This window comes from Eucalyptus grandis, chromosome 7, assembly GCF_016545825.1.
Source record: "Eucalyptus grandis isolate ANBG69807.140 chromosome 7, ASM1654582v1, whole genome shotgun sequence".
Taxonomy (NCBI): domain Eukaryota; kingdom Viridiplantae; phylum Streptophyta; class Magnoliopsida; order Myrtales; family Myrtaceae; genus Eucalyptus; species Eucalyptus grandis.
This window is the reverse complement of record NC_052618.1, coordinates 45,721,047-45,746,789: the sequence shown is the minus strand read 5'-3', so window position 1 is coordinate 45,746,789 and position 25,743 is coordinate 45,721,047. Positions and strand designations below refer to the sequence as shown.

The 25,743-nt window shown below is 36.1% G+C and overlaps 2 protein-coding genes across 2 annotated transcripts; both read left to right on the top strand.

Moving 5' to 3' along the window:
• The first annotated feature begins 14,789 nt into the window (after nucleotides 1-14,789).
• On the top strand, nucleotides 14,790-15,661 carry LOC104453701 (MLP-like protein 328). Its single transcript, XM_010068310.3, has 2 exons — nucleotides 14,790-15,041; nucleotides 15,158-15,661. Exons 1-2 carry the CDS (start codon nucleotides 14,852-14,854, stop codon nucleotides 15,421-15,423), a joined length of 456 nt encoding a protein of 151 aa, XP_010066612.1. The 5' UTR covers nucleotides 14,790-14,851; the 3' UTR covers nucleotides 15,424-15,661.
• A 6,389-nt stretch (nucleotides 15,662-22,050) lies between these two features.
• LOC104453702 (MLP-like protein 328) lies at nucleotides 22,051-22,889 on the top strand. The gene is made up of 2 exons (XM_010068311.3): nucleotides 22,051-22,292; nucleotides 22,409-22,889. Exons 1-2 carry the CDS (start codon nucleotides 22,103-22,105, stop codon nucleotides 22,672-22,674), a joined length of 456 nt encoding a protein of 151 aa, XP_010066613.1. The 5' UTR covers nucleotides 22,051-22,102; the 3' UTR covers nucleotides 22,675-22,889.
• Nucleotides 22,890-25,743: the final 2,854 nt, after the last annotated feature.

Sequence of the window (25,743 nt, the reverse complement as noted above, 5' to 3'; positions counted from 1 at the left end):
TACAGATACTCAACCTTCCACCTCAAGTTTAAGATTGGTTGTTGCTCATAATGCCCCTTCAGTTCAGCCGGCTATTGAACAACCAATTGTTGAAGTTCCACAACCTGCTGATATTGATATAGTAGATCCAATTGTTCAGCAATTACCAGAAACTGTTGAACAACCAGTTGAGCAACATGCTCCTCAAGAGAATGTGATATGGCTAGTATAAGTACCTAGAGGGGGGTGAATAGGTATAAAGTGTAATTTCTTATGATAATCGCACAATACTAGACAGTTGATAGAAATAAGATAATTTTTCTCGTCAATAAACAAACAACGATCAGAATAAGACTGAGAGTAGGGAAGAGAAAATTGAACACAAGGTTTATAGTGGTTCGGCTTATTTCAAGCTTACGTCCACTCTTCTACACTGACAGCCCACTAGCTGGATTCCACTATGAACAAAGAGATATTACAGTACTGTTCTTCCTTGATTTCTCGGTGTAGAAGATCTACCACACTCCCTCAAGGTATCACTAAGTATAGACTCTCTTTGCGTGTACAGTTTTGTTCAATATGAATCGACTAATAATCAAGGAGCTTCAGACTCTGGAATTTCTCTATCGAGCACGCACTAGAACAACTGGAACGTCTTCCTTTTATACTCTTTTATGCCATCATACCCGTTGGCACTTACCAAAGGAATTCTTCCAATCTTCCCATTGGACAGAATCAATTAAGAAGATCATTCGAGCTATTAAAGGAACATGTCGATAGCCCATCAATCCTATTCACACATACAATTAGGATCTTGGTTTCCAAGAATAGAACATTCCAAGAATATTTCGTCAATCATCGGATCTTCAAACGATCTTGATTTCGAATAAATAATCCGTTATATCAAATTCAGCCAAGAAATCTTCTCCAGTCGATAAGACCAAATCCTTAACCAAACACTTTAGCTCTGGATCGCCTTCGTTGTTGGATTAGAAACTGTCAATGAGAATAGTCTTGAGTCTTGAGTCTTGTGTGCTGAGTCTGGTGATTTGAAAGTTTTCAGATTCTAAGTACAAGGGTCTGAACAGCTTCTAGACTAGACTGATAGAAACGTTTTGTCAGCTTCAAAACACTCTAGAGAGATTTCTCCAACAGAATGTTGATGCAACATTGAGAAGATCTTCTAGAATAAAGAAATCGACTATTCCTAGTGATTATATCGTGTATTTACAAGAATCTGACTACAATATTGGAGCTGAGAATGATCCTGAAACATTTTCACAAGCCATGGATAGTGATAAATCCAATTTGTGGTACAATGCCATGAAGGAAGAGATGAGTTCTATGGCATCTAACAAAGTCTGGGATTTGGTTGAGTTACCTGATGGTATGAAGGCCATTGGTTGTAAATGGGTCTTCAAAACTAAGAAGGATTCATTGGGTAACATTGAAAGATATAAAGCTAGACTTGTTGCCAAAGGATTCACTCAAAAGGAAGGAATCGATTACATTGAGACTTTTTCTCCTGTATCTAAGAAAGATTCTCTTCGTATTGTTTTGGCATTGGTTGCCCATTTTGATATGGAATTACATCAGATGGATGTGAAAACGACGTTCCTCAATGGAGAACTAGAGGAGGAGGTTTACATGAAACAACCTGAAGGATTCTCCTCTAGTAAAGGTGAGCATTTGACGTGCAAGCTTAAGAAATCTATATATGGCTTGAAACAAGCATCCCGCCAATGGTACTTAAGGTTCCATGAAGTCATCTCTTCATTCGGTTTTGTAGAGAATGTCATGGATCAATGTATATACCAGAAGGTCAGTGGGAGCAAAATTTGTTTCCTTGTACTGTATGTGGATGATATACTACTTGCAACCAATGATAACGGGTTACTACATGAGGTGAAACAATTTCTCTTTAAGAGTTTTGACATGAAGGATATGGGTGAGGCATCTTATGTCATTGGCATTAAGATCCATAGAGATAGACCTCGAGGCATTTTAGGACTATCTCAAGAAACCTATATCAATAAGGTCCTAGAGAGATTTCGGATGAAAGATTGTTCACCAAGTATAGCACCCATTGTGAAGGGTGACAAGTACAATTTGAACCAATGCCCGAAGAACGATCTAGAAAGGGAACAAATGAACAACATTCCATATGCTTTTGCTGTTGGAAGCTTGATATATGCTCAGGTTTGCACTCGACCTGACATCGCTTTTGCTGTGGGAATGTTGGGAATGTATCAGAGTAATCCAGGTTTAGACCACTGGAGGGCTGCAAAGAAAGTGATGAGATACCTTCAAGGTACCAAAGACTATATGCTTATGTATAGACGGACTGACAACCTGGAAGTGCTCGGTTATTCAGATTCGGACTTCGCGGGTTGTGTTGATTCACGAAAATCAACATTTGGATACCATTTTCATGTTAGCTGGCGGAGCCGTGTCATGGAGAAGTGCCAAGCAGACTTTGACTGCTACTTCCACTGTGGAGGCTGAGTTCGTTTCTTGTTTTAAGGCTACCTCGCATGGTGTATGGTTGAAGAATTTCATTGCTAGGCTTAGAATTATTGATTCAATTTCTAGGCCATTAAGAATATATTGTGACAATTCAGCTGCGGTTTTTATGGCTAAAAATGCCAAAAGTGGCAGTCGAAGTAAGTATATCAATATTAAGTATTTAGCCATAAGGGAACGTGTTAAGGAAAATAAAGTGGTCATTGAACACGTTAGCACTGAATTGATGATAGCCGATCATTTAACTAAAGGCATGCCACCAATGAAGTATAAGGATCATGTAACTAGTATGGGAATAGGTCCCATCATGTAATTTGTCGTCATATGAACGATTTTTGTTGTATGAAACTCTTGTTCAATTGTAATATTGATTCTCAATTTTTGTGTACACATTTTGTTGTTTATGAGAATAACATTTATCCTTGGTTCTGGAATAAACATGGGGTTTATTCATTAAGATATGTTGTCACATATAGGCTGACATTAAAGAAATAAGATGCATTGTGATATATGGAAGATATTACTCACTCTTAGAGGACATGTCGCCATGATCCATGTGTTTTGTTTCTTTTCTTTAAGCGTAAAGTTTTTGTGGAATTAGATGGGATCAAGTGGGAGAATGTTATTTATTTTTGTGATCCTGCATTTTAGACCCATATTTTCTCTTAAAATTATGACTATTTGACATGAAATTTTTCCACGATTCGTACTATTTTGTGACAACGGTCCATTGGTAACCGTCTTGATGGAAGACGAGATATAAATATAACCGTTCGTTCATTTTTGACGGGCGATCACAAGGTCTGACACAAAATCCTCACATTTAGAATACACCATCAGCACGTGAGGAGATTTGGTTAGTAGAGTGTGCCTATTATTTTCTTGATTTTTCAGGACATTCGACGAACGTGAATACGAACAATGGCTGGAGGTTTGTCTTTAATTGATCCTGGCTTCCGCATATGAATTATTTTGTCTAACATCCACCTCCAAGAAAGCATCACTTTAGCATCTCTTTTGTTGCAAATTTGGGCAAATTTAAAAGGCAGAGTATATTATAGGAAGCATACGAAATGAGTCGGAAGTTGCCGGGAGAGAATGGTCACCCTCTATCCAGGGAGACCAAGGATGAGCCTATGATCAGCTGAATTTCTAGGGTGACTTTCTTCAATGACAATTTGGTGGACTCGCCCTAAAGCTCTGTTTGGAAGAGAAGAAGGGGAGGAAAGAGGGAAGCAAACCCACCAAACCTTCGCTTCTCTTCCTTCTCATTAGAATTTTAAGCTTTTCAATATTTTCAACCCTAATCTTCATCACCTCCATTCTCCCTCGATTCCCAAGCAAAACCTAAAGGAGTAAATGAGGATGTTTTGTCCCTTCCTAATAGTTTCATCTGCTATATTATCCACAGTATCGAGACATATGTCCACTGTATTAGTTTATTCTCGACATAAACAATCAAATCCCAACCACCCCTGTCTCTTGCTCTCCCTTTCTAGAAGCTGACATCGGGGCCTCGTCGAGATCTGACCATCACCGTCGCGATCGTGGTTAGTTGTCGATGGCAAGGGAATATCCGGAGGAGGTGCCTCTTGTAGATGGTGTTGCCGTAACGAATATCTGGTTACAGGTGACACGACAGAGATCGACGCCTCATGACAAGTTTGACAGTAGCTCAGTTTCCACTCAGAAAGAGAGAGAGAGAAAGGTGTCGGTGGAGGCCTTAATTCACTATATACGTCGGAGGGGACCCCTCATCGACACCGGTGGTAGGTGGTGAAGCAGCAAAGGTCGCCATTGATGGGGACGATTGGAGGGAGAGATGCGCATTTGGTGTTAGGGGAGCGTAGAGAGATGGTTAGGGTGCGTTTGGATTCTTCGGATAGAATCTAATTTTTCCTAAGTTGAGCGCACTTACAATTTATTTTGTGAACTTGCAAATTCAGGCCACTGTCATGGCAGCAAATGTTAATAGGGCTGTCCGCTAATAAGATAACTATATGCATTGAATATTCATATTTCTCAAAAACTTGAGTGTATATGTCCTATAAAAAAGAAATAGTCATAAAAAATTATAAATTATATCAATTGTAACACATTTATTCCTTTTTTTTTGTGACACTAAAAACTCTAGATTTGTATTTAAGTAATACATTTACCCTTTGTTAGGGTTCTATTTAGAGCCACACGTGGATTCGATGTGCCATTATTAATATTTTTTCAAGGAAAAATGCCACTAATATGGAACCACGCAGTGTCGCATAAGTGCCACATCAGAAAAAGATTAAAAAGAAAAAAAAAAGAAAATTCAAAGTACTGTTTATCACAGTTTATTAGTCATCGTCTTCAAAGTTACTGTTCATCGCATTAAAAGTTACTATTCATCGTCTTCCAGTTCACAATTGCTTCGCCCAAGCTCCTTTGGCGCTTGTCTCTCGCTGCCCCATCACCGCTTGGACCTCCGGTGGTGTTTGTCGGCCCTTGTTTAACCACCTGCCAGATTTGGCTACAGCGATTGTGAGCTTCGAGGTCAGATCTGGCTTCAAAGTTAGCGGCCTCCATGGCCGGTTGAGCTAGAAGCTTGGGTGGCTTGCCCAGATCTAATCCAAGTAGCAGCATCAACAATGCCATGTTCTTGACGCAATAGAGCTTCTTTAGTCCCCATTGCAGCTGAAGACTTTCCACTTTCATGTTTCACATAACCTTAACGAATTATAAATGTACACTTGGGTACAAATTTGTGAATTTTAGTATCACAAAAAAAATGTTTTGGAATAAATGTGTCATAGCAGGCATAAAGCAAGGTATTTGATGGCCTTGCACCAATATATTATATGAAGTAGGATATTTCAATGAAATTAACCTAGCATGCGAATAGTAATATCTACAGAGGATTGCTTATTGTAGTGAGACTAATTCACAAAATTTTATACTAAGTGACGTGGTTGGCTTATTATTGGGTCTTGATATTGCCCACTTGATTAAATGTCCACTTGCACTATGTCATGTCGATAAGTATACAAAATTTGGTAAACCAATATTAGTATACGTAAAGGTGAGACTAGTGCATAACAATTGTTAGAAGCATAGAAGAAACTCCACATCTTCACTTGTAGGGATTGTGGAAAAAAAACACCCAACTCTCAATCTATCGATATATCTATTGAGATTTGTAGTCACTTTAAAAATTTGGACCACTGAATAATTGGGGGCAAATCAGTTGCTGCACCTTACACTACATCTTTGATGTGGAACCTCTTCATTTAATACCTCCGCATGTAGCACTTAAACCAATCGCCTCTCCCCACATGTGAGCCTCTTTCCTTATGATCTTCACAAATGAAGATATTCTTTGTTTGTGAAGATCATAAGAGAGAGCCAATGTCAAAAACCATCAGTGTAATTAGATGGTATCACAAAAAAAAAAAAAAAAAAAAAAAAAAAAAAAAAAACCCATCGGTATCAAAAAAAAAAAAAAAGAGTTTTGGAAAAACCAGGCATAATGTAAGATCATAAGAGAGAGCCAATGTATCACAAAAAAGAAGAAGAGTTTTGGAATAAATGTGTCATAGCGGGTATAATGTAAGGTCTTTGATGGCGTTGCTGCAATATATTATATGAAGTAGGATATTTCAATGAGATTAACCTAGCATGTGAATGGTAATATCTACAGAGGATTGCTTATTGTAGTGAGACTAATTCACAAAATTTTATAATAAGTGACGTGGTAGGCTTATTATTGGGTCTTGATATTGCCCACTTGATTAAATGTCCACTTGCACTATGTCATGTCGATAAGTATACAAAATTTGGTAAACCAATATTAGTATACCTAAAGGTGAGACTAGTGCATAACAATTGTTAGAAGCATAGAAGAAACTCCACACCTTGACTTGTAGGGATTGTGGAAAAAAAAACTTAACTCTCAATCTATCGATATATCTATTAAGATCTGTCGTCACTTTAAAAATTTGAACCACTAAATAATTGGGGGCAAATCAGTTGTTGCACCTTACACTACATCTTTGATGTGGAACCTCTTCATTTAATACCTCCGCATGTAGCACTTAAACCAATCGCCTCTCCCCACATGTGAGCCTCTTTCCTTATGATCTTCACAAACGAAGATAATATCTTCGTTTGTGAAGATCATAAGAGAGAGCCAATGTCAAAACCCATCAGATGGTATCACAAAAAAAAAAAAAAAAACCCAATGTCAAAACCCATGAGTATCAAAAAAAAAAAAAAAGGTTTTGGAATAAATGTGTCATAGCAGGCATATTGTAAGATCATAGGAGAGAGCCAATGTCAAAACCCATCAATATCACAAAAAAAAAAAAGAAAAAAGAAAAGAAAAGAGTTTTGGAATAAATGTGTCATAGCTGGCATAATGTAAGGTATTTGATGGCGTTGCTCCAATATATTATATGAAGTAGGATATTTCAATGAGATTAACCTAGCACGCGAATGGTAATATCTATAGAGGATTGCTTATTGTAGTGAGACTAATTCACAAAATTTTATAATAAGTGATGTGGTCTGCTTATTATTGGGTCTTGATATTGCCCACTTGATTAAATGTCCACTTGCACTATGTCATGTCAATAAGTATACAAAATTTGGTAAACCAATATTAGTATACATAAAGGTGAGACTAGTGCGTAACAATTGTTAGAAGCATAGAAGAAACTCCACACCTTCACTTGTAGGGATTGTGGAAAAAAAAACCCAACTCTCAATCTATCGATATATCTATTGAGATCTGTTGTCACTTTAAAAATTTGGACCACTGAATAATTGGGGGCAAATCAGTTGTTGCACCTTACACTACATCTTTGATGTAGAACCTCTTCATTTAATACCTCCGCATGTAGCACTTAAACCAATCGCCTCTCCCCACATGTGAGCCTCCTTCCTTAGGGTAGCTCACTCTTTATTTAAATATCCTTCTTCACCAACATCCCCAGCTCGAATCTCCTTCTTGGCCTTACCAAGTTTGCCTAATGTTTGCAAGAATAACCTGCCCTTCTAATTCCACGTCAATTCCTTTGCCCAGCCAAACATGGCAAGAAGCGGCGGACACCATCTGCCACCCGATCAATGAGTTACATTGGAAGTTTTTTTCTTTTATTTTTTGAAATATTTATTAGATATCAATTCTTTGTAACCATCGACTAGATTACCACTTGTTAAAAGCTAATATCTTCATTTGTGAATATCATAAGAGAGAGCCAATGTCAAAACCCATCAGTATAATTAGACGGTCACTTAAAAACATTAAGAAAATGTTCTTTTTTGCTTTAAGAAGTAACCCACAATAATTGCCTTATGGTGGCTATTTCTTTTCTTTTAATTGTGGGTCCATTTTAATAAAGGGCTAGGTTAGCCTAATATGGGCGGCCTAACAACTATAAAACCCATCAATAAGTGACCAAAATTTAAATTAAATGGCGGTGCCTACCTCTTTAGAGATAGCTTTCCGTAATCCTATAATAAAAAATGTCATGATTTTATTACTATACGAGGTACACATGTCCCTGTCCTTTAAATTTTGCTTTGATTGGTTTATATTTGTTCTAGCATCCCCAAGAAAAGGACAGTCATTACTCAAAATGCAATGAATGCCATAATTTCCACTCGTAAAAGATTAACTATTTTAATGTCGATTTGATTTTTTTCTAAGAAAAGTTTCTTGTATTTATATTTTCTGGGACTAGGCTGAATCTTGCGGCGGCAGGAAGGCCACATCGACTCTACCCATTCTTTTGGATCCATCGCCAATGGAGAAGATTTAGGATCTTGCTTGAGAAGGACAAAAAAAAGGTGTGCATTCATTATTTTATTTTGTTAGGGTGGTAATTCACTTAGCCGTTTAATCTTCATTTTATGATAGATAAAATTTGCATCGCCTTCTTGACCATCTAAGTTTCAGGGTTAAATTATTATTCAAATTTTCAGTAGGTTGTCCAGAATATTTTGAACATTTGACTAATTCTTACAATATGTGCTTGTCCTCCTAGATCATATATACCAGCTGAATAATTAATGAAGACACATATATGTTTTTTTTTTTTTTTTTTTTTCTGTTAGGTGTATTCCCAAACTTTAAAGCCCCTCGGTGGGTCCACTGACCCACTTGAAGTTCGGACCTCTCCACCTCCTCATTCCCATTTTGGAATGGTAATAGTGGGGTAAGCTTCTAATGGTTCGAGACACGCATCTTTATATTTTTTGGAGTGGTCTCAAAAGAAGAATGATGATTCAAACTCAAGTCTTGAATGAGAAGGATGAAAATACTTATCTCTTGAACAAGCCTTTGAATTTCGAGAAAAAAAAAACAGGCCTTTAAATTTCTAAGTTAAATCATTTAGTATGATATCTGAGTCATTGCTTACTTTCAACCATTTCGGGGTTCCATTCTCTTTCTAGCACTTACCTTCGCTTTCTTGTTGTTTGCGCCAAGCGTAATATTCTTTCCGTCCATTATTCAACCTATCATCTTAATATATAGTATCTTAGAATCAGAAAAGTGATCCTCAGTTTTCCCATTAGTTACATTTTCCATCCAATAGTTTTATAATATCAAAATTAATGCTCTCTGTCTATTCTTTGCACCTTGTTTTTTCCTTAGAAAAAACCAAACCTGGCGTTGACCATTTTACATAACTTTTCTAGACCCCATGGTTTGAAGCATATGCCTTGATCCACGGTACAAACTGTATATTTCAAAAGTCGAGAATACAATTGTATAAGGAAAGAAGGTTATAAATGGTTATTATTATTTTCACTGTTGTCGTTTTCTTTTTTGGTTTCAATGAGAGAGAGTTAAGTTGCGAAGCTAGCTCTCTCCTTAAAATCCTCGCAAGGACTTCCTCCATTTTCCCAGGTCCGATTTTTCAGAAGTGTTGTCAATTCTAATGGATGATGACACCCCCTTTGCATTAGGGTTCAGACATGATATTTGAGCATGACAAAAGCGCGAAAGTTTATTATAAATTGGAGCACCTCTGTTTTCCGAAGGACGATTAGTAGTGTTGTCAAATCATATGATGGCTTGAGTAGAAGACATCGCTGGAGATTAGGATTGGGATATCCAATGTGAGTGTGACGTTAGCATGAACGTTGCTTACATTAGGGATGGGATAAGTATGAAAGTTGCCTACACTACAAGAAGACATCCCAGGAGATTAAGTATGAAAGTTGCTTACACTACATTTGGCCATTCGGACATTTTTGTTAGATAAAATAATATCAGATAAGACAAGGATATGATATGATTTTAAATATCTCATCCAATGTATGTTGACTTCCAGATATAGCAGTAATTTAAATAAATATTATTCAAATGAGTATTTGATTTACAGGATTAAGATAGAAATTATTATGAGGATTAAGTTAGTTTACAAAACTATTATTCGAAGATAGAAATTATGAATTTGTTGCTATTCTGTGATATAGATTAGATGTTTTATCCATTTTAGGTTACACTTTCCTCTATCACCAATAAGTGTCTCGATTGGAGAACAAAAACTTATTCATTCTTAATCAGAATACATTTAGAGAGAGAAAGTCCTGTGTTTTCACACAAACTTGTGTGTTTGCAAGATTGTTCTCATTTTGTGAATTTAGCACTCTAGATTTCTGGTGATTTCTGGATAACCAGAAATCTAGAGTGCTAAATTCACGTGGTATTGATACTTTTGAGTCGATATGACAACAATCATACAGCTTCCACATTTTTTTCTATTTTGGCCACGACAACAATTTCATACATGCATATATTGGGCGATGGATGCACATATACATACTTAGATCGTTGATTGCGCCTTTGAATCCTCAACGAAATTGGCCAATCCCAGTTTCACCTACATACATAAAGCAATGTAAATAATCCTTCCATCTTAGCCATGGAACACGAGTATAAGATGGGGATGATCTTACCGCTCTAAGATTCTCTTTTAGAGGTGAAATTAACGTAAAAATCCTTGTCTTTTGTTGGCCAAAGATTTGGACAATGGGCTAGATCGATAAAATCTGCTAATCTATATAAATAGCTAAATATTATATGACTAAAGTTGAACGATTTATCAAAATCAATGAGCTATTAATTAAATAGAGATTTGTCTTTTGCAATGCGCGCGCTGCAAGGATTAGTTAGTGGGTGAAGATTGGTCGACTGAAACAAATGAATCATATCTTGCGGGACCCTCTAGAAACACACACACACACACATATATATATTTAAATAAAAAAAACCGAGATAAGTGCATACAATAATTATCAAGGATCACGTGAATCATGTCTTGGGGATCCTCTAGAAACATATTTAAAAAATAAATCGAGATAATTACCCAATCAATCTTAAAGTTATTGTGCGACCAAAGATCACATGAATCATGTCCATTGAGACCTTCTATAAATATATTTTAAAAAATATTAGAATAATTACCCAATCAATCTTAAAACTATTGTGTGGATATCAATTCAGTTTTTGTCATGTAGTCCTAAACCTCCACGTGAAATTCCCATGTAACATTTTTGGCCAATTATTGCCAAGAATTTCTAATGTGGTGTTCAATCATCGCCAGTCATCTTATATGACATTTTTTTTTAGGTCAGTCCTATTCTATTCCTACTCTACACTTACTCTCAGACTTTTGCCCTGCCTCGTGCAGGGCGTGGAGAGTCGAAACCCACTCTTGAAACTTTTGCGTCCCCACCCCATCCCCTCCTGAGAAGGTGGGGATTTGAATCTCTCGCCTCCCCCTTCCATGTTGGAAGGGTGGCTACTAGGGCGAATCCTAGTGGTTATCTTATATGAAATATTAACGTGGATGTTTTGTGGTCACCAAGTTAATGATTTTTGGCGGCAATTGGTCGAATGCTTAAATTGAAATTTTGTGCAAATATTTAGAACTATATTAACAAAATTGAAAAGTTTAAGCCTACATTAATATCCATATAATAGGTTTGTACTGAACTGGTAACTTTTCCACAAAAATCAAGGGCGGCCTGTATCATCTATACAAATGAAGTATATCCATGCTGATTTGTTTGCACATAAGTCTTCATGTTTCGAATTTTAATTAACTCATCGTTTCAAAAAACCAAAATGGCCTCCTAGGTAGATTGGAGAGCGATGTGGAGGTGAAATAGCCAGCTTAGAAATTTTACAAGATTCGGAATCACGATGCTGGTAAAGTTTAGAGGCATTGATTAGCCTTTTAATTTTTAATTTTTGTTCTGTAGTGTGAACTTCCTAATTTTATATATTTTCAATCAATATTGAAGTATTGTTAAAATTTGAAATAGAAAACATTTTAAGAAAGTAACGATCTTTAAATATTTTTTTTTTCAATTTTCCCTTTTCTCTCTCATCACGAATTTTTAATTTGAAAAATAACACAAGTGGTTCATTAACTTTAATTCAATGTGCAATGTTATTCATATGCTTTTAATTTGTTTAATATGGTCCTCGGACTATTGACAAATATTTAACATAGTCTTTTAGTTTTTCAAAAGGCAAATTAGACATTGCTCGATGACGTTGATTATTACATGCTGAATTAGAATTTAAAAAATTATGAATCAACATGTCCAGCTTTTTATCCATCTAAGTTAGAAAATGAAATTTTTTTAACATGTCCATTGTTATTTAATGATGCAGATTACTATATCCTTATTTGAAATAGATATCTCATTTGGATAATTCACATGTATTTATTGTTTGTTGTCCACTGTTCAAAGTTAACATATTGGAATCGTATCAACATATTCTATTAAATAAAATTAATGCAAAATCGACATTACACATTTTTCATGTAATTTAAAGATTAGATTAAATATTTATTAATAGTTCAGAAACCGCATTAAACATATTGAACAAGTTAAAAGTTTAGGAACAACATTATATGTTGAATCAACTTCATGATGGCCATATGTCTCATTTTCCCAAGTTTAAAATTTTTAATGTTTCACCCTGATTTTCATTATCTCCATTTTCCCTCAATTCCCAGGTAAAGCCTAAAGGAATATATGCACATCTTTCGTCCCATTGTTATAATTCATCAGGTATGTCCACTGTATTAATTGGCTCTGGACACAATCAAACTCCAACGGAACGCTGCTATTAACCCTTCTCCTCTTACTCTCCCTCTTTAGGAGCTGGCTTCGAGACCTCGTTGAGATCTGACCATCGCCAGATCTTGACGAAGAGGCTAGATTTGGAGGACGTGGCTCTGTACATACTGTTGCCTCAATCATTAGCTGGATAAAGGTCACGAGATAGACGGCGATTGAAGAGAGAAACAAGGCGGGGGAGTGGGGGTGGTTGGGATTTGGAGTAGATAGATGTGATTAGGGTGAGTTCGGATTCTTTCATAAAATCGTTGAAAATGCGAGCAATCTGTCATGGCTATATTGTTAACCCGCTGCCCGACAATAAGATAACCATCCGCATTGAATATCCATATTTTTCAAAAACTTAAGTGTACATGCCATGTATAAAAAATATATTAAGAGAGAATTTCTTTCACTGAAAACTTTTTTGCAAGGAAAATATTTTCATAAAAATATTTTTCAAGAAAAATAATTATTTCTCATTCGTTTGATGGTTTATGTAAAATAATTTCTTTTTCATTAGAAAAGGAAGTTATTTGCTATTCATGATTTTTTTTTTTTTTTTTGTAAATTAGCTAGTTTTCCGTTGTCCAAATACCGGAATTTCAGAAAATCATTTTCCAAAAACGATTTTCTTTCAAACAAATAAACCCAAAGTGTATGTAGAATATTTCAATGAAATCAACCAAAGTATGGGGATGGCAATATCTATAAAAAAAAAAAGGCTAAGTATATCAAGATCACATTGAAAATCGTATACTAAGTGACGTGATATAGGTCTTGACGATGACCCACTTGATTAAATGGTCACTTAGACTTTGTCGCCTCACTTACATGCAAAACTTTGTAGACCAGTCTTAGTACATCTAGTGTTGAGACTAATGTATAACAATTGTAAGGAGCACAAAAAAATTCGATACTTTCACTTGAGAAGATGGTGAAGAGGGAGCTTAACTTTGAGTCCATCAATATATTTAGTTAGACTCATCTCTGCATTGAAAACTTGAATCATGGAGTTATTTGGCTAAACTAATTGCTCCACCTTACGCTAGGTCTTGCAAGAGCCCAACTCTAAGCCTATAGTAAAACCCACATCCACTCCAAAAGCTTAAATAAATGATTGAGGTGGACCAAATTAATTGCTCCACCTTCCACCACATCATTGAGGTGGAATTTTTTTTACCTAATACCTTCACACATGCACTTAAACAAGTCACCCCCAACATGTGAGCCTATTCCATTAGGCTAGCTCCCTCTTAATTCAAGTGTCCTTCTACATTGACATTCTTAGCTTGAATCTCTACCTTGGCCATGCCAAGTTTGACTAATGTTTGCTTGAATAACATTTGCCCTTTTAACTCTACCTCAATCGCCTTTGCCAAGACAAACTTGACAAGAAGTAAGGAACGCCATCTATTGCCTAGATCGAAGAGTCACATTGCAAATTCTTATTTTGAGATATTCACTATAAATCGATCCTATCAACCATTGACTAAGGTAACACCTGTTGAGATATGCAACAAAACTCTAATATCTTTACTTATGGAGATCATCATGAGAGACCTCAAATATACAGTCATCAATATGTCTATCATTTGGGTAGACTCAGCTCCACTTTAAAATTTAAACCAATCAACAATATGCCAAATATGGAGCCTTTTTTGTTTAACACTCTAAAATGTGCATCACAACAATATATAGAGCAACGATGAGCACATGTTATAATGCATCAAAGATACCTTCAGTCCACCTATAGGCCAGATAATTTATCTATAACATTATTTATGCATTGAGTCTAATCTTGACTTGACCTTGGCAAATCAATCAGATTAGAAGATGATTTCCACTCGCAACTTTCATAGAATATTAGAGCTCATTATGAGAAAATAAGAAATGAATGAATTAGGCATAAAATTGCTAATGACCGAAATAAATAAAAGTCTTGAATTGCTTCAAGACTTTTAACAGGCCACAGCTGTAATGGCTCTGCCATATCTTTTTATTTGTCCAAAATACATTTTATAAAGTAATTGCCAATAACGATTTGACAAGTAGATATAATTAGTAAACATATCGAGGACCACGTGAATCATGATGCGTGGGACCTGAAGTAGAGACGAAGATGAACAACAAAGTCTATATAAGAAACGAGTCACACTTCTTTTTTCTCAACGCAAGCCAGTTTTCTAACGAATTTGGTGGATTTTGGAGTTCCAATATTTGTGCCAACATGGCTAATTTGCAGGGAAAACTGGAGGCTGAAGTCGAACTGAAAGCACCAGCTGACAAGTTCTACAAGATTTGGAGGAGCGAAACCCACAAAATGCCCACCGCCACCTCCAAAAACATTCAAGGAATTAAAGTTCACGAAGGTGACTGGGATCAACATGGAGCTATCAAGATTTGGAATTACACCGTTGGTAATTGGTTCAATCTGATCTCTCTAATTATCAATTTTATTCCATGTTGTCACTTAAATTAAATTGACAGCAGTCTCTAACTTAACCCTTCTATTTTTGCCGGTGTAATTGTATAGAAGGAAAATCCGAAGTGTTCAAAGAGAAGGTCGAGTTCGATGACGACAACATGTCATTCACCCTCCATGGCATCGAGGGCCACATCTTTGACACGTGGAAGGTCTTCAAAGCGGCTTGCAAAGTCGTCCCAAAGGGGCAAGGCAGTGTGGCCAAGCTGAGCATGGAGTACGAGAAGTACAAGGAGAGTGACCCTAGCCCCGACAAGTACATGGCTGTGCTCGTCGATATGACCAAGGATATCGATGCTCACATTGCAAGCGCATGAAGGAAAAGATCATGTCACGACTATTATCGGATATGAAGTAGCGCTATATAATGCTTGAGATTTCTGATACTTCCACGTATGGCGATGATCCAATAAATCAAGCTGGTTGATCAGGTGATCTGAAGTTTAGTTGGGTTTGGAAATATGAGATTTCGTGTATTGTGTTCATGTGGTATTGTGTTTGTAATAAAACGCGCTTGTGGTTTTTGCAAAATGATTTGTTTGGGGGAAGCTAGCACATTCTTTGATTTGATCCCTCCACAGATTACCGTTCAAGATTTGGACTGTGGGCGCGTTTACTTGACCATTTCAATTGCGCATAAGAATATAAAATCGCACCGTGACAATACCTAATCACAATAAACAACATCGAAACACAACTTAATTAAGATTGAATAAAGATTATATTTCTGTAGAGTAGTTGATTTGATGCACACGATTTTTAGACGTATTTCAGGTGACTTCTTAGGAATTTTAGATTGTTCCTCGCGTGATTTTTCATGTATTGAGCTTTAGCTTAACTGGCCAGAAAAGAAAATATCCTATAATCAAGAATCTATGTAGCATGAATCCTAATTTTCTTCAATAACTTTTCGCCTGCACCTTAATATTGTGACTATGGTTAAAAATTCCGCTGTCGAATATGAGGTGCAGCTTATTGGCGATTGTTAGAGTTGTTCAAAATGTTGTCAAGCATTAAAAATTGAAAACCTTACATGCGACTATGATGATATGCTATGACTTTACCACGGTTAAATAAGTGATCCAAAAGATAGTTTTAGTGGTGGCGCATATCTTTCTAGAGATAGATTTCCGTAACCCTATTTCCTCAAAGCGAAATCTAATTGCCATGATCTTATTAATACTGAAAGCAGACATGTCCCTGTCCTTTAGAATTTTGCCATGCTTAGATTATATTTGGTTCAAGGACAGTTATTACTCAATTTGCAAGGGATGCTATAATTTCCACTCGTAAAAGATGAACCACTTCCAAGGCTCTGTTTGTTTTGCAGGGAACATTTTTTCGGGAAAATATTTTCCTAGTCAATGGAAAACTACACTTAAATTTAGAAAAATGATTGTCTCCTTTGAAAAAATGAAAAATATTTTCCAAAATATGACTGAATATCTGCATTTAAATTGAAAATTCTACGCTTGAGCACAAAAGTTCTAACATAAGGTCTCTAGTGATAGGGCTTGGGTTCACACCGGGGTCATTGAGGCTGTGCCCAAACCCCTGGTGCCCATGTTCGATTCTTCGGCACCTAGGCTGGAGCCCATGAAGGACATACTCGGATCCTCGATGCTTGAGCTCTAGTCCACAAAGGTCATATGCAAGTCCTCGATACTTGAGCTCAAGTCCTTGACTAATGGATTATTCGTTCTTATAAAAATATTTAAACAAATCAAGTTTTTAATTATTTATCTTTTGTCTTTTTCTCGTTTTTCTTTTCTTTTTCCTTCTTCCTCGAGTAGTGGTCGGCCGCAATGATGGCCGACGCCTAGCGGTTGGTCACTGGCTGAGGAAGAAGGAAAATAAAAGAAGGAAAAGAAAAGAAAATTAAAAAAATTGATTTTTTTTGGTAATTTTTCCCTTGAAAATCTAATTATCCTATCAAACGGTAAAAATATTTTTTTTTAGTTCATTTCAGATTTTAGTTGAACATCTGAGAATATTATCATTTTCTTAAAAATGATTTTTGAAAAATATTTTCTAAAAACGTCACATTTTCCATGAAACGAACCCATACTAAATCGATTTAATTTTTTTCTTAAGTAAAGTTAAATTTCTTGAATTTATTTTTTCTAGGACTAAGCCGAATCGTGAGCCGGAAGGAAGGCCACATCGACTCTACCCCGTTCTTTTGGATCACCCAACAAAAGAACATTTAGGATCTTGCCGAAGGAGGGAAATGTTTTATGCATTCATCCTTTTTTGTTAGGTTGGTAATTCACTTAGCTATTTAATCTTCATTTTACGATAGATAAAATTTGCATCGCCTTGTTGACCATTTAAGTGTTAGGGTTCCATTATTTTCAGAATTCAATGGGATGTCTGGAATGTTTTGAACATCTAACTTATTCTTATCATGCGCAACGGTCCTCTTATACCACAAATTTTGGGTGTGTAATTATTCGAGACACATTGGTCTATGTTCTTTGGAGTGGTCCTAGAAGAATGTGCAAGTATAGCGATTCAAATTCAAGTCCTGAGTAAGAAGGACGAACATGATTACCATTTGAATAAACCTTCCGATTTCTATGTTGGATCATTTAGTATGTATGATATCCGAGTCATGCTTATTTTCAACCATTTCCTAGTTCATTTTCTTTCTTGCACTCACCTTGAATTTCTTGCTGTTTGTGCCTAGCGTAAAATTCTTTCCGTTCATTGTTCAATCTATCATTCATACGTGCCATATAGTATCTTAGCGTTACGAAAGTGATCCTTCATTTTTCCATTATTATTTTTTTCATCCAGTAGTTTCAATAATGTCAAAATTAATGTGCTTTGTACCTTGTTTTTTTTTTCCTCATAAAAAAACCAAACTTTGCCTTGTCTTTTTTACACAGCTGTTTAGACCCCCATGATTGCGTACGTCTTTATCTCAGGGTACTAGATGTATATTTCAAAAGTCGAGGATGCAAGCTGAATTATGGATGATTATTATTGTTTCGACGGTTATATCGTGTTCTTTTCATGTTCCACGGAAAGAGAGTTCATTTGCCAAGCTAGCTCCCTTTCTTAAAATCCTCGCAGTGGCAAGGAAGTCCCTCCCTTTTCCCGGAGGGCGAATTTGTAGAAGTATTGTCAATTCTTGTGATAGCCTGAGTGATGGAGTGCAGACGTCTCCTCTTATTGGGGTTGAGTTATAACATGTGAGTATGACTACAACATGAAAGTTGACTATTAATTGGAGTACCTCCATTTTTTCAAGGATGATTTTGTCGGAAAAATCAATTTTCCATGTACAATATCCCAATAAATCAATCAAGGGCAATCATATCAAATATATCATTTCGATGATATCTTCATCATATCAATTAAAGAGCAATGCTGTCTTCAATAAACAATTCATTCAATTTACAATGCACAAATTTGTAAGAACATACATTATGATTTGATGAAGACCTACATGAGTGTTCAAGAAGATAAGCTTTTAGAATTATTAGTTTAGTTAATTCAGGAAATCCTTTTTTAAAGATATATATATTTTGAACTTGCTGTTATTTTGTGATATGAATTAGATATTTTTATAATTTTTAGATTACATTTTTCTCTATCACAAATAAGTTTCTCGTTAGGAGAACAAAAAGCTTTTTCATTATTGATCAGAATACATTTAGAGAGAGAGAGAGAGAGAGAGAGAATTCCTTTGTTTTCATGCAAAGTTGTGCGTTCGCAAGATTGTTCTCGTATTTGCGGACTTTAGTTTCTATATTTCGGTTCATCCATTTCTGTTGTATAGATAATTTGAGATGATATGACAATGATCACGTAGTCTTCACATTCTAGCCTTTTTTTTCTTTGGCGGTGACAACAATTTCACACATGCATATATGTGTGTCATGCATGTACATATAGACACGAAACAATGATCGCACCTTTGGAGTTTTGACCAAATCGGCTAATCGCATTTTGACATACATAAATGAAACAATGTAAATCCCATTTCAACTATGGACCACAAGCACACGATAGGAATGATCTTAGCACTCTAGGAAAAGATTGTCTCTTTGACAGGTGGGTTTAGGGTAGGACTCATTTTTTCTTGGCGAAAGATATGGACAATGTGCTAGATCCATAAGATTTGCGAATCTATACAATTGGCTAAATTAGTATATGATTAAAGTCGTGCGATTTGTGAAAATTGACGAGCTATTAATTAAATAAGATTTTTTTTTTTTTTTTTGGCAATGCGCATGCTCATTTAATAAACCGATTAGTTAGAAGGTTGACTAAAACATGAAAACGAATACCAAGGATCACATGAATCATGCCTTGCACGGCCCTGTAGAAACATAAATAATGGCAATCGGGGGCCTTCATCATCTATACATATGAAGTGTATCCATGCTAACTTGTTTGCACATGAGCGTTCATATTTTGAACTTTAGTTAACTCTTCGTTTCGAAAACGCAAAATGACATTGCATGGCGAATTGGAGCTGAAATCGCCAGCTAAGATATTATATAAGATTTGGAATACATTGCAGGTAAGACTAAGGCCGTTGATTATCCATGCTAACTTGTTTGCACATGAGCGTTCATATTTTGAACTTTAGTTAACTCTTCGTTTCGAAAAAGCGAAATGACATTGCATGGCGCCCTTGATTAACCCTTTAATTTTTTTTTTTTTTTTTGCATAATTGAATTTCCAACATATATAAATTTTTTTTTTTTTTTGGTGTCTTGAAGATTGATTGGGGTTTTGTATGATTGATTGAAAAAGCAAAATATGGTTATTTAAAGTCCACCATCTTTTTTTATTTCGATTCAAATGGTTGAAACAAAAGGTATATCACTTTAGCACGAAAGTTATGACACTTGTGTTTCGTCGAATCACTTGAGTAACAATTTCAATTTTGGATGCTGGAAATTTGACATGACAATATTTTATTAATTTCCCAAGTTGACGTGGCTAGCTAGTGTGCCTCCTAAACAACATGGTCTTTATGTTTTGCCCTACATATAAACCATAATTCAGACAGATCAAGCCATTATCAAAATTCTTCGAACCCTAATTTGGATCAAGCAATTTGCCGCGATTGAAAACCAATCAACAGCCACATTATATAGAAAAAGTACTCGATCATAAGACACCACTCCAAGACCGTAATTAAATGCAGTTGTCCTGTCCTCTCATAGCAAAACATAACAAAATGGATGCCAAAAAACATGAGCACCGCGTCCGTAATGGAGATTGTGAACCACAGATCCTTCATCAAGAGGGTAAGGTTGCAAGTGCCTACCAAACAATCTTCAACTAGTTTGCTACAATTGTTGGTTAACTCTTATATCCGGGAAATGTTGGTCAACTAAAGCAAGCATCCATCCACCAGTGTTTTTGGCAATTGTGCGTGGAGGGTAGAATGGCCTCTTATGGTCAATTTGGAGTATACGGTCTCTCCATTAAGTCTTGTGTTGAAATTTTTTCTTGAAATGGTCGGTCAAGCATCAATGGTCGACTTTTTTGTGGCTAAGTATATTGAGACAATAACACAAAATTGTATACTATACGACATGACAGGCTTTTTATTGGGTCTGGACAATGATCAACTTGATTATATGTTTACTTACACTCCGTCTTGTCGCTTAGTGTACAAAACTTTATAGACTGATCTTAGTATATTTAGTATATTAATGTGTAACAATTGTTAGGAGTGTAAAAGAAGCAGCTTAATACCTTCACTTGGGGAGATGGAGAAGAGAGAGTCCAACTCCAAACCCATCAATACTTCTAATTAGACTTATCTCCACTCCGAAAACTTGAACCAATGAGTTAGTCGGCTAAATTAATTGCTCCCTTTACACCACATCTTGAGAGAGCCCAATTTTGAGCCTATCAATTTATCTAGTTAGACTCATCTGCACCTTCAAAAGCTTAAACCAATTATTTATTGAGCCAAATAAATTGCTCCATCTTATATCTTATCAACTGAAGTGAGACTTTTTTCACCTAATACCTTCACACATCCACTTAAACAAATCTCCCTCCAAGCACGAGTCTCTTCCTTAGGCTAGTTCCTCCTTAATTCAAAGGTCCTTCTGTACCAATATTCTTAACTCGAATCTTTACCTTGGCCTTGCCAAATTTGGCTAATGGTCGCGTGAATAACATTTGTCCTTCTAACTCTACCTCAATCGCTTTTGCCCAATTAAACTTGGCAAGAAGCAAGGGATACCATCTACCACCACGATCAAAGAGTCACATTGTAAATTCTTATTTTGAGAAAACACTCATTGAGATGTGCAACATAACTCTGATATCTTCACCTGTATCAAGAGAGACCCCAAATCTACGCCTATCAATACATCTATTATCTAGTTAGGCTCATCTCCACTTAAAAAATTAAAACTAATGAATTATATGTCAAATATAAAACCTTTTTTTGGCTTTAACACCCTCTCATGCGCATCATCATAATAATATAGAGAAATGATGAAGGCATCTTATAACTCACCAAATACACCTGAGAGTCCACCTGTAGGCCAGGTAAGTTACCTCTTTCATTATTTTATGCATCGGGTATAATCTTAAGTTTACCTGGGCAGATCAATCAGAGTAGAAGATGATTTCCACTCGCAACTTTCATAGAATATTGGAACTCATTATGAGAAAATAAGAAATGAATGAATTAGGCCTTTAATTTCTGATGACCGATATAGATAGAAGTCTTGAATTGCTTCAATTATTTGACAGGCCACAGCTGTAATCGCTCGGTCATATCTTTTTATTGGTCCAAAATACATTTTATAAACCAATAACAATTTGACAGGGAGATATAATTGATGAACATATCAAGGACCATGTGAATCATGACGTGTGGGACCTGAAGTAGAGACGAAAATGAACGCCAAAGTCTATATAAGAAACAAGTAACGCTACTTTTTTCTCAACGCAGGCCAGTGTTCTAACGAACTTGGTGAATTTTGAAGTCTCAATATTTGTGCCAACATGGCTAATTTGCAGGGAAGACTGGTGGCTGAAGTCGAACTGAAAGCACCAGCTGACAAGTTCTACAAGATTTGGAGGAGTGAAACCCACAAAATGCCCACCGCCACCTCCAAAAACATTCAAGGAATCAAAGTTCATGAAGGTGACTGGGATCAGCATGGAGCTATCAAGACTTGGAATTACACCGTTGGTAATTGGTTCAATTTGATCTGTCTAATTATCAGTTTTATTCCATGTTGTCATTGAAATTAAATTGACGGCCGTGCCTAACTCGAACCTTATATTTTTGCTGGTGCGATTATATAGAAGGAAAATCCGAAGTGTTCAAAGAGAAGGTCGAGTTCGATGATGACAACATGTCGTTCACCCTGCACGGCATCGAGGGCCATATCCTGGACACGTGGAAGGTCTACAAGGTGGGGTGCAAAGTCGTCCCAAAAGTGCAAGGCAGTGTGGCCAAGCTGAGCATCGAGTACGAGAAGTACAAGGAGAGTGACCCTAGCCCCGACAAGTACATGGCCGTGGTCATCGATATGACCAAGGATATCGATGCTCACCTCGCAAGCGCATGAAGGAAAGGATCATGGCATGACTATTATCGTATATGAAGTTTCGCTATATAATGCTTGAGATTTCTGATACTTCCATGTATCGGGATGATCCAATAAATCAAGCTGGTCGATCGGGTGATGTGAAGTTTAGTTGTGTTTGGGAATATGAGATTTGGTATATTGTCTTCATGTGTAATTGTGCTTGTAATAAGACACTCGTGGTTTTTGCAAAATTATTTGTTTGGGGTAAGGTAGTACATCCTTTGATTTGATCCCTCCGCAGATTACTGTCCAAGATGTGGACTTTGGGCGTGTTTACTTGACCATTTCAATTGCGCATGAGAATACATAGAGTAATCGCATCATGTTGATATCCGAATTTAATCGCAATAAACAGCATCGAAATACAAATTGATTAAAATTGAATAAAGATTATATTTCTGCAGTGTAGATGATTTGATGCACACGATTTTTAGACATATTTCTGGAGACTTTTTGGGAATTTTAGATTGTTCCTCGGGTGATTTTCACATATTGAGCTTTAGCCTAATTGACCAGAAAAGAAAATATCCTATAATCAAGAATCTTTGTTGCATGAATCGTAATTTTCTTCAATAACTTTTGGCCCGCACCTTAATATCGTGACTATCGTTGCAATTTCGCTGTCAAATGTGAGGTGCAGCTTACAAGCGATTGCTTGAGTTGTTCTTAATGTTGTCAAGCATTGAAAATTGAAAATCTTACATGCGACTATGTTGATGTGCTATTACTTACCACGTGATCCTAAAAATAGTTCAAGTGGTGGCGCATATCTTTCTAAAGATAGATTTCCGTAATCCTATATCCTGAAAGCGAAACAAAGTCATGATCTGATTAATTCTGAAAGTAGACATGTCCGTCCTCTAGATTTCTGCTATGCTTGGACTATATTTGGTTCAAGGACAATTATTACTCGATATGCGAGGAATGCTATAATTTCCACTTGTGGAAAGATTAACTAATTTCAAGGCCTTCTTTCTTTTGCAGGAAACATTTTCAGAAAAAAACATTCTCCTAATCCATGGAAAACTGTGCTTAAATTTAGGACAATGATTTCCCTCTTTGAAAAACTAGTAAATATTTGCGTTTGGACCATAAATTCTATACCTGGGCATGAAAGCTCTAAAGTTAGGTCTCCGGTGGTTGGGCTTGGGCCCATGCCCGGGTCCATTGAGGCTGTGCCCAAACCCCTAGTGCCCATGCCTGATTCTTCGGCACTTTTGCCTAGGTCTATAAAGGAGATGCTTGAGTCCTCCATACTCGAGCTCTGGTCCACAAAGGCTTGAGTTCTTGATTAATGAATTATTCATTCTTATAAAAAAAATTTTAAAAATCATGTTTTTAATTATTTTTTTGCTCTTTTTCTTGTTTTTTCTTTTCCTTTTCCTTCTTCATCGAGGGACAAGCTTACCCAAGGCTAGTGAGCTTGTCTCTTGCTTGTGGCTAGTGGCCATCGTCATGGTCGGCCACTTGCCAAGGAAGAAGGAAAAAAAAAGAGAAAAATAATTAAAAATTCGATTTTTGGGTAATATTTTCCTTTAAAATCTAATTATCCTACCAAACGACGGAAAATATATTCCAGTTCATTTAAGATTTCAGCCAAATACCAAAAAAGATTATTATTTCTTGAAAAATGATTTTTTGAAAAATATTTTTCAAAAATGTCATTTTTTTTTTATTTTTTTTTGCTAAACGATGGAGGCTATATCGATTTGATTTTTTTTTCCTAAGTAAAGTTAAGTTTCTTGAATTTATTTTTTCTGGGACTAGGCCGAATCTTGAGCCCAAAGGAAGGCCACATCGACTCTGCCCCATTCTTTTGGATCATCCCAACGGAGAAGATTTAGGATCTTGCCGGAGGAGGAAATTTTTTATGAATTCATCCTTTTTATGTTAGGGTGGTAATTCACTTCGCTATTTAATCTTTTTATTTTACGATAGATAAAATTTGCATCGCCTTGTCGACCATTTAATTGTTGGTGCTTTATTATTTTCAGAATTTAATGGGATGTCCAGAATGTTCTGAACATCTAACTTATTCTTACCATGCGTGACAGTCCTCTTACCATGTTCTTTGGAGTGGTCCTAGAAGAATGTGCAAACATAGCGATTCAAATTCAAGTCCTGAATAAAAAAGGACGAACAAGCTTACCACTTGATTAAACCATCTGATTTCTAAGCTGGATCATTTAGTATGATATCCGAGTCACGCTTATTTTCAACCATTTTCTAGTTCCATTTTCTTTCTTGCACTCACCTTAAATTTCTTGCTGCTTGCACCCAGCGTAAAATTCTTTCCGTTTATTGTTCAATCTATCATTCATACGTACTATAGAGTATCTTAGAATTACGAAAGTGATACTTAATTTTCCCATTAATTTTTATTCGTCCAGTTATTTCGATAATATCAAAATTACTGCACTGTTACATTTTTTTCTCATAAAAAAATAAAAAAACCCAAACTTTGCCTTGTCTATTTTACATAGCTGTTTAGACCCCCTGATTGCTTACGTTTTTATCTCAGGGTACAAGATCTATAATTCAAAAGTCGAGGATGCAAACTGAATTACGTATGATTATTATTATTTTGACTGTTATATCGTGTTCTTTTCATGTTTCACCGAAAGAGAGTTCATTTGCCAAGCTAGCTCCTTTTCTTAAAATCTTCGCAGTGGCAAAGAATTACCTCCCCTTTCCCAAAGGACGAATTTGTAGAAGTATCGTCAATTCTTGTGATTGCTTGAGTGATGGAGTGAAGACATCTCCTCGCAATGGGGACGAGATATAACATGTGAGTATGACTACAACATGAAAGTTGACTATTAATTGGAGTAACCTCCATTTTTCCAAGGATGATTTTGTAGAAATATTGTCAATTGGTATGATATGTTCATTAAGAAGTAAATATATAACCTCACATTAGGCTTGGGACAAGCATGAAAGTTCATGCTATGTATAACGCACGAATTTGTAAGAATACATATTGAGATTCGATGAAGACTTACATGTGAGTGTTTAAGAAGATAAGATTTTAGAATTAGTACTGGCTAG

What these genes read in the sequence shown, in the direction of transcription:
- LOC104453701 (XM_010068310.3), top strand. Translation starts at nt 14,852, where the DNA reads ATGGCTAATTTGCAGGGAAAACTGGAGGCTGAAGTCGAACTGAAAGCA. An exon ending in GATTTGGAATTACACCGTTG is followed by an intron (nt 15,042 to 15,157) that starts GTAATTGGTTCA and finishes GTAATTGTATAG; the next exon opens with AAGGAAAATCCGAAGTGTTC.
- LOC104453702 (XM_010068311.3), top strand. Translation starts at nt 22,103, where the DNA reads ATGGCTAATTTGCAGGGAAGACTGGTGGCTGAAGTCGAACTGAAAGCA. An exon ending in GACTTGGAATTACACCGTTG is followed by an intron (nt 22,293 to 22,408) that starts GTAATTGGTTCA and finishes GCGATTATATAG; the next exon opens with AAGGAAAATCCGAAGTGTTC.